Source organism: Callionymus lyra, chromosome 2, assembly GCF_982586985.1.
Source record: "Callionymus lyra chromosome 2, fCalLyr1.hap1.1, whole genome shotgun sequence".
NCBI classification, from domain to species: Eukaryota; Metazoa; Chordata; class Actinopteri; order Syngnathiformes; family Callionymidae; genus Callionymus; species Callionymus lyra.
The window spans coordinates 5,571,355-5,580,407 of record NC_141819.1 but is presented as its reverse complement, the minus strand read 5'-3'; the positions used below and the strand labels follow the sequence as shown (position 1 = coordinate 5,580,407).

Genomic DNA, 9,053 nt, shown 5'->3' with positions numbered 1-9,053 from the left:
CACAGTCCAAAAACATACAGAGGTTGATGGAGAACTTGGGGAAAATAAGTCCGTATGTGTCTTTGTGTTCCCTGAGACAGACTGGCCTCCTGTCCAGGATGTCCCCGCCTCTCGCCCCTAAACTCTGGGATAGACTCTAATCTATTTCTTCATGCTGTATTTCAGTTATTTTCCAGAATGCTTCTTTCCATCATAGTCAAATACACCCCAGGTGTGTCATTATTAGGTAATATAATATGTTTGGATGTAGAGACATTAAGGGGAATACAAGTTAGAAAATATTTTAAATACTGTAAAACAGATAAATAAAGAGTATTTCCTAATTCTCTATTCTATGGAATACCATGAGTGACACAATTAGTGAATAATAAAGCGTTTGTAAATAACCACATCCAGGGGAAAAGACTATTAAATGGCTATTGTGAGATAAATACATGCATAAATGTGTATTTCTGGTATTCCATACATCTAAACACGTTCTTTCTGTTTCTCTCATCGCCCCCTACTGTCCAGAGTCACAAACAACATATCTGTCCATCATTGATATCAGACAAACATTTGCTGTTTACATTACATCTTCTGTCTGTTTCTTTTTTTAATGAATAAACATGTTTCCTGTCATCATACTTCAATATTTACTTTTCTTTTCTGTCAGTTTTAGTTTCTTTCTGAGTGATTAGTTAATAATTTTCTCATGTAGTTAATCCTGCCATTAAAGCTCTTTCTTACATTTTGAACTCGTCATATTCTCTATTGTTGATTCTTCTGGGATCCGCTCTGATGCCTTCACTGCTCAGGATGTCTCCCACAAATGTCAGTTCCTTCACTCCAAGCTGTCATTTCTCCTTATTCAGCTTCAAATATGTATTTCTGTTCACTTCAAGAACGTTAACAGTCTCATGTCATGTTCAGCGCTTGTGTCGTCCATTTATTATTATTTCCGTCTCTTTCCAGGGGCTCATAGATGGTGTGTGTTGTCTTGTCAAACACCTCAGATACTGAAACTATGACAAACATCCTTTGAGTTTATATTTGCTTTATGAACTGTTGGATTGATAGTTTTATAGTGAGACGAGTGCAACACATGTGTATTTATATTACGTTTATGGAATAAAAGTGTTTCCTGTTTACATACATATAGTCATCATGTGATACTGAAAGTGTGTTTTTCAAGGAGATGCTCAGATCACATGAGGAAAACCTGCTCTTGCTGAGCTTCAATTCAAACCTGTTCAGCTTCTGGTGGATCATTTTAATATGTTATCAAAACAAGCCTATATTTTCTAAATTGTCTAAAATAACTGATGAACACTCGTGTATAAAACTCATCATGTTGTCGTAAATGAACAAGAATCATCAGTGTGTAGAAAGAGAAACATGTGTGTGAATACTTTAATATCCAGACATGTAACAACAAACATTGTTGATGCGTCTCTGATGTGAACTTCTCAGTGTGTACATTTTTAGTGTAAGTACATGAGGCCCCTGATGGTCGTCCTACCAGCTCTCATGCTGTCTTCACTCTTCCTGGACAGGAAGGATTCCCCCCAGTGAGCTGGCATATCGCACACGCCTGCTGGGTCACTTCCTGGCCTGGCTTCTTGGCTGTTACGTGACTGGCTTGGTCAGATCCTGCTTCTACGCCACTGAGAGAGTCGGACGGAAGAAAACTCTCAAGTTCTATCGCTACGATGTCTGGGCTGAATTACAGAACTTGGCTTTCAGGTGAACACAAGTGAAGGAACATTGCTGATGACGTCACAACTACAGTGTCCTGTACACGAGGACCGACATGAAAGTCATTCAATTATCTCAAGATTTAAAGGCTTGAAGTCTTGAGTCTGTGCTCGTTGTGTTCAATCAATCGACCACTGATCATAATCAGCAGATATCTGGGAACTGGGGTTTGTTTCAGATCAAAATAAATGATGACTGGCGGCTCATACTTTACCTCTTCCCACCTGCACAGGCTCTGCACAGGTGCACGGGAACAAACGACAACAAACATGTCTGCTGTGTAAAGGTTTTAAACTGTGTGTGAGAACTATGTGAAGTTCACTTGCTGCTCATGGAAACGTAAAAATACCTCGAGGAGGAAGCATTTTAAAATGATCCTGAAAGAAACTGGCAGCCAATGAAGAGTTTTAAGAATCAGAGAAATGCGAGTTCTTCTACTAGAGCGGCTCAGAATTCTCGCTGCAGAGTTTTGATTTAACTGCAGGCGAGACAGATGCTTCTTAAAATGTTGAACATGTCTGTGGGTTATTTTTCCTCTTCTTCTTTTGCTTCCTTTTTCTTCAGCCTGAAGTCTTTTATAACGTTCTCCACTCAACAACTCTAAGTCTCATGTGTTTGTGCGACTTTTAGAAATCACGTTTCTAAATGCCAGCTGGAAGAGTTGAGTGCAGACGAGGTCGCGTCCCTCCCCAGTACAAGCGTCGTCTCCCGCCTTCGCTTCGTTCCAGAGACGGGTGGAATGAGAGCGATCACTGGGGTCATGGGGGTGAAGGTCAAAACACAGGTACAAATGTGTTTCACCTCTTGTTGATCCTCACTTGCACACATGGATGTGATGTTTATTGTTGGTCTCATCCTTCATGTCCAGTTTCACAGGATCTTCACGACTTACATGCAGTCTTGCTCGCCCTCGTGCGAGAGTCTCCGTCTCTCCTCGGCTCCACAGTTTGGGGAAAGAGCGACATTCACCGAGTTCTGTCCTCCTTCCTGCCATTGAAGGACAACAGAGCCGAACCCTTTTACTTTGTTAAGGTATCTTTGCTACACCTGGAGACATTGACTTAAAACATTATTTAAAGAGATCATTGGTAGATATCCGCTTATTAACTTGTATTTTTGGTATTTAAAAATACATTTTTATTTCTAAATATATCATTTTCATTTGCAGGACTTGTAAATGGGGAGTCTGTGTTATTGCATCTGACATGTATACAGTATATAAAAGTAAAAATGTATTTGTAAATGCCAAAATACAAGTTAGAAATAATAAATCGCTCGTACAACCATTAAATATTTTCAGATCACCCTCTGTGCATGTACACATAATTATGAGACAAAAATAAGCCCATAGTTACTAAGTATATATATATCATCAGTGTTGGGAGTAAAGGTTTGCTGTAACAAAAGCATCTTTTTATTTGTTTTTCTATTTTTTACGAGATGCTTTTTATAGCCATACATGATAGAAAGTTAGAACTCTATGTTATTACTTTAAAAGTGAATGAAGAATGGATACGTGAGTTGAACATCTGCATCTGCCACAAAAATGACCATCAGTGCATTTAATCTTTTATTTCTATTTGTTTTATTAATTTATTGTTCTTACCTTTTTGTGTGATTTGTTTAATCACAGCATCCAAACTTACACTGACCCGTACACTTGTACAAATGTTTCTCTCTTACAAAAACTTTCCCTATTAAAAAGTAAAGAAACTGGGTTGTTTTTGAAAGAAGTAACTAGTAATTGTAACTAAGTTACTATTTTAAAGTAAGTCGCCCAACACTATTCATGATGTTACATTTGAGAGAAATTATTAATTTGTTTGTAACGAGGGACAAACATTCTGACTGTTTCCTGTGTGTAAATATAACATGATTATAATCAATATAACATTATTGATTTTAGTGATGTTTGTCTATTAAAACAAGGCGTGTTTAAGATGTTTTTACATGACATTTATAACCTAATATTTATGGATTTGAAAATGAGCACAAAAGAGAAAAAAAACTTCAACATTAGATTATTTTTTAACCTTTAACTCAGTTTGTGTTTTCACCTGAACAAGGCGGTTGTTAGTGGAGGTCACGACCCTCACGAGAAGCTTCAAGAGGTCATAGGTCAAGTGCTTTCATCAGTCGAGGACATGGTTTTCAACGTACGAACTTTTGCCAAAATCTGGGCCGACTTGGAAGAAGGTCTTCGGAAGACTTTTGTGCGAGAGGTGAGTTTACTGATCACAGAAACACAATGAAGTCAGAACTACATTAAATAAACATTAAATGTTCTTTTTATTTTCGTGTTGTGTCGTTGTGTATCTGAAGCGACTCATTTGTGTTGTGGAAACAGGCGACTATCATCCATGGAGCTGCAGGAACAGCCAACATGAAGAACTTTGTTGCGTCGCTGCAGAAAAGCAAGAAAGCTCATCACACTGTTCTGGTAGAGAAGGTAAGAATGACCTTGAAAGTATTTTCTTCATCGTAGTTTTCATTTTCTCCGGCTGTTACGCTGCATTTATCTGGAAACTATACAATAAGTCTGTGTTCGTCACTTCATCTTTATTTCTTCCAGCATTTCTCCACAGACGATTGTGTGAAAGAGCAGCTGGACTTCTTCACTGGGTTGTTGTCTGGGACCATCGTTGAGTACAGGAGGAGGTTAGTGTTCATTTTTAACTTTTCTTTCTGCTCAGACAGATTCAGTATCGACGGATGTGAGAGAAGCAGACGTGGACAGAAGAATGTTCTTGTCATTGTTGGACAGATGTTGAATTTTAACCACAAATAATAATCATTATTTTAATAAATGCTTGGTCAAGAATCACTGACGTGTTCTGAGGGGATGTTTGTAGCCTCCATGTTTTCTGGCTTGATTTTCTCATCTTTACTTTACAACCTAAGATCAGATCTTCTTTGTCCTCCAGAATGTACCGTCAAGGTCAAGGTATTCCTCGAGGCTCTGTGGTGTCTAGTCTGCTCCGCTGCCTCTACTATGGTCACATGGAGAACACGCTGTTTCAAGATCTTCCTAAAGACAAAGTGTCCGTTTGTCGTGAAGTTGACAGATGTCATTGTGTCGTGTCGCCAGCAGGGGGAGCCAGTTCCGTATAACAACCTTTCTTTCTGTGTCTGCAGATGTTTGATGAGGCTGGTCGATGATTTCCTGTTGATTACAACAGACAAAGGTCGAGCAGAGTCTTTTCTAACGTGAGTTTGACTTTTTACATCAATCATTTGAGCCAAATATAAACTTCTCATCTTTTTCACCAGCACTTTGCTCTCCGGGGTGCAGGAGTACGGACTTGTCGTCGACCACCAGAACATGGTGACCAACTTCCAAACGTCACCAGGTCCCCATCCTACCATTGACGCCCTGCCCCGTCTCTGTCTCTTCCCCTGGTGTGGTTTGCTGCTGGACACTCAGTCGCTGCACGTGCACAGGGATTATTCAAGGTGTGGCTTCGACTATTTTCACTTCTACGATTCATAAAGTGTGTTTGAAGCAACATTCTGCTGAGTAACTGTGTGTGTTCAAAAAAGAGAACGAACCTGCTCAGCTCATACATTAGTGTGTAAGGTTGAAATATATTTGTTCTCACAGTTACAGATCTTCGTCTCTGCTACAGCCCCACACTGGGCTCTGACACATCAGCAACAGAGGAGAAGAAACTGATGATCGTCCTCACAGGTGATTGTATCTCTTCATGGACGTCAAGGTTTGGAAAGATCACTTCAGACACATGTAGCTCTGTGAGGTTAAAGTTCACTTCAGACACATGTAGCTCTGTGAGGTTAAAGTTCACTTCAGACACATGTAGCTCTGTGAGGTTAAAGTTCACTTCAGACACATGTAGCTCTGTGAGGTTAAAGTTCACTTCAGACACATGCAGCTCTGTGAGGTTAAAGTTCACTTCAGACACATGTAGCTCTGTGAGGTTAAAGTTCACTTCAGACACATGTAGCTCTGTGAGGTTAAAGTTCACTTCAGACACATGTAGCTCTGTGAGGTTAAAGTTCACTTCGGACACATGTAGCTCTGTGAGGTTAAAGTTCACTTCGGACACATGTAGCTCTGTGAGGTTAAAGTTCACTTCAGACACATGTAGCTCTGTGAGGTTAAAGTTCACTTCAGACACATGTTGCTCTGTGAGGTTAAAGTTCACTTCGGACACATGTAGCTCTGTGAGGTTAAAGTTCACTTCAGACACATGTAGCTCTGTGAGGTTAAAGTTCACTTCAGACACATGTAGCTCTGTGAGGTTAAAGTTCACTTCAGCGATTATCAAAACTTGCTTCATATTTTTCGGCTCCTATGTGAGATAAAAACTTAATTCTGTGTGGATTTCTCTGAAGAAAATCTGAGGAAGACAAAGGCAGTGAACATTCATTTGTTACTTGTTAGCAAGTCTTTGTTTGAAATAGAAATGATTTGTTTCTTCACAGAACTATCTTGAAGTGGACGTTACCTAAGATGAAAAATAAAGATTTGTTCTATGTGTGATGTCATTTCCTTTCTGTTAGAATTGATCTTAAAATGGAACAATTGTATCTCGAAAAGAAGAAGAATAAATAGAAGAAGAATAACAAGCTTAAAATACAGATCCTTTTTTTGAACAATCTTTTATGTCGAGGTTTCAATACCAGGTGGACCTCGTAAGAATACGAGTCAGAGGTCAAATATTGCATCAACTGTCGTAAATAATTCAACATCTTTTATCTCATCATTTAAAGGTAAATGTAAGAAATATAAACTTGTCTCAAAGAAAATATTAAAGTTTGTTTCTTTGAGTCTTAAATAATGTATGTTATGTGTGTTTTTTAGAATGTTTCGAATCTTATGTTGCACAATAAAAAAATCATATTGCAGGCAGACTATTATAGTTTTGGTCATACATATAGCGTGTGCAGGTGCATGATAATGATGTGTTGTTTGTAAGATGATGAATATTTGATAAAAGGGGTTATTGATAAAATGTTGCTGCGGAACAACCACTAATTAAAAAAATTGTGGAGTTGTTAGATTAAAATTCTTATAAACATATACGCATAATTAAATTAATGCTAAAAGATGATCAAATATAAAGTAAGAGAATAATAAAGTATACTCTGCTTGATGCTAAGAACTTTTGTTCCTGCACACAATCAACATTCATGCAAACTGATTACTGAGACCAGCTCAACTCAGGTTAGAGTCAAATCACCGGTAGAATAAACATTTGTGTCTGTCTAGCAACCACACCTGAAGATGTGCACAAAAGGACCAACGGAGCCGGTGAGACCCCAGGTTGGAAGTGAAGACCGGAACCAACGCCCATGAGTGTGAGCTCCGCCCGTGAACATTTGAATTATTAGATTAAATGAGACAACAGGCAACTGTTCCAGCGGGACACCGCTTCATTGTCCTGCGCTGATTCGCTAGCTAAACCTAGCACTCAACCAATAGGATTGACCATTGAGCCAGACTCCCGCCTCCAGACTGAACGCTTGCACCCGCCTCTCTCTTCGTCCGACGAGGACGCCGACTCCCGACTGGGGAATACACACCAAAGGGACTCGGGGCATCGACTACACAGGACTGCCCGACGGCGCCAGACGCCCGATAATAGGCGCTGTGTCTCAAGGCCTTTAAACTTCTATTCGGTTAAAAAAGGTTTTTGCTTGTGATTTTCATATCAAAAGTTTTTTAAGAAATAATTTAGGATATTTTAACATAAGTATTCAGGCTTGACGAGGTGAGCACAAAGAGTGTGTTCATTGCGTTGGTGTTGGTAAAGTCCATTGGACTGATAAAAAATAAAAATATCAGGGTGATCTATGAGATGCCCAGACAACAGTAGCCCAAAGGACAGGTAACATAAACACGATCTTATGTGTCCTCTAGGGGAGGTTGATGTATGAATGGAATGAATGAACAGTGGACAGGATTGGTGACAATGATGTTCATCATTTGGGGATTCTTGGTACCATGTCCTGTTGTAAGAATGGGGGATGCCCCGATAACCGACACCGGAGGATATAAAAAAATTAAGTTAAGGGAATGTCCTGACCTGGATGAGTAGACAGACGTACACAAAAGATAAGTTTCATCAAACACATTCCTCTATCCGAAGAAACACACACGGATAAATACATGGGAAAATCACCATTTCTTTTTACCTTAATAAAATATTCATGGTCAGAGCTACTCCTGAATGAAGGTTATTTGTGTGTAGGTTGAAGAAGATGGACCTGGAGGACGTTGGAGAAGATGGACTGGGCTTGGGACATGGACGAAGAGGACCAACTGGAATACGAGGAGGAACAGTCGGACCGACTGAGGAGGAACAGTCAGAACGACTGAAGATGACGAGGATGGACTGGACGACTGAGCACGACGAGGGAAAGATGAAAGACTACTTCAGAATGGGGCCCGAATCTTATGTCGCACAATAAAAAAATCATATTGCAGGCAGACTATTATAGTTTCGGTCATACATATAGCGTGTGCAGGTGCATGATAATGATGTGTTGTTTGTAAGATGATAAATATTTGATAAAAGGGGTAATTGATAAAATGTTGCTGCGGAACAACCACTAATTTAAAAAATTGTGGAGTTGTTAGATTAAAATTGTTATAAACATATACGCCATACTTAAATGAATGCTAAAAGGATAATCAAATATAAAGTAAGACAATAATGAAATATACTCATGCATACTGATTACTGAGTGGAGACCAGCTCAACTCAGGTTAGAGTCAAATCACTGGTAGAATACCACACCTGCCTGGCAACCACACCTGAAGATGTGCACATCCGCATTTTTTAGGGATTCTCTGGACAAACGTTGCGAAACAGGAGAAGTTATCCTGTCTAAAAAATTAGGTCTCTAGACCTGCTGAAGAAGGTGATAGAGCCGGTTCCAACAGCAGAGAGGATGAGCGGGTTTTACTCCCGGTACTTCCTTGTGCCAAAGAAGACTGGTGGATGGAGGCCCATACTGGACCTCAGCTATTTGAACAAGTTTATAGCTACCAACCCATTTCGGATGTTGACAGTAAAGGACTGCTGACAGGTGTAAGTCCAGGGGATTGGATGACATCTATTGACCTGACCAACGCATCATTTGAAGTTTCGATAGTCAAATACTTGCGTTTCGCCCTCGAGGATCAAGTGTGTCAATACACTTGACTCCCGTTCGGCTACTCTCTGGCACCCAGGACCTTCACCAAGTGTGTGGAGGCAGCACTGGAACCAATGAGAGCAAGTGGGGTGAGGATCTTGACCTATCTGGATGACTGGTTGATCCTTGCCAGGTCTCCGACTGACAACACAGTT

At 39.9% G+C, this 9,053-nt stretch overlaps 1 protein-coding gene across 1 annotated transcript; it reads left to right on the top strand.

The window, feature by feature from the left end:
• Positions 1 to 1,476: 1,476 nt before the first annotated feature.
• Positions 1,477 to 8,787, top strand: LOC148085149 (telomerase reverse transcriptase-like). The gene is made up of 11 exons (XM_087785521.1): positions 1,477 to 1,550; positions 1,630 to 1,725; positions 2,368 to 2,521; positions 3,804 to 3,959; positions 4,085 to 4,186; positions 4,310 to 4,395; positions 4,662 to 4,778; positions 4,873 to 4,944; positions 5,008 to 5,190; positions 7,950 to 8,063; positions 8,601 to 8,787. Exons 1-11 carry the CDS (start codon positions 1,477 to 1,479, stop codon positions 8,785 to 8,787), a joined length of 1,341 nt encoding a protein of 446 aa, XP_087641647.1.
• Positions 8,788 to 9,053: the final 266 nt, after the last annotated feature.

Coding starts and splice junctions, on each gene's coding strand:
- LOC148085149 (XM_087785521.1), top strand. CDS start 1,477: ATGAGGCCCCTGATGGTCGTCCTACCAGCTCTCATGCTGTCTTCACTC. Junction 4,396..4,661: donor ATCGTTGAGTACAGGAGGAG/GTTAGTGTTCAT, acceptor TTTGTCCTCCAG/AATGTACCGTCAAGGTCAAG. Junction 8,064..8,600: donor GGACCGACTGAGGAGGAACA/GTCAGAACGACT, acceptor CTAAAAAATTAG/GTCTCTAGACCTGCTGAAGA.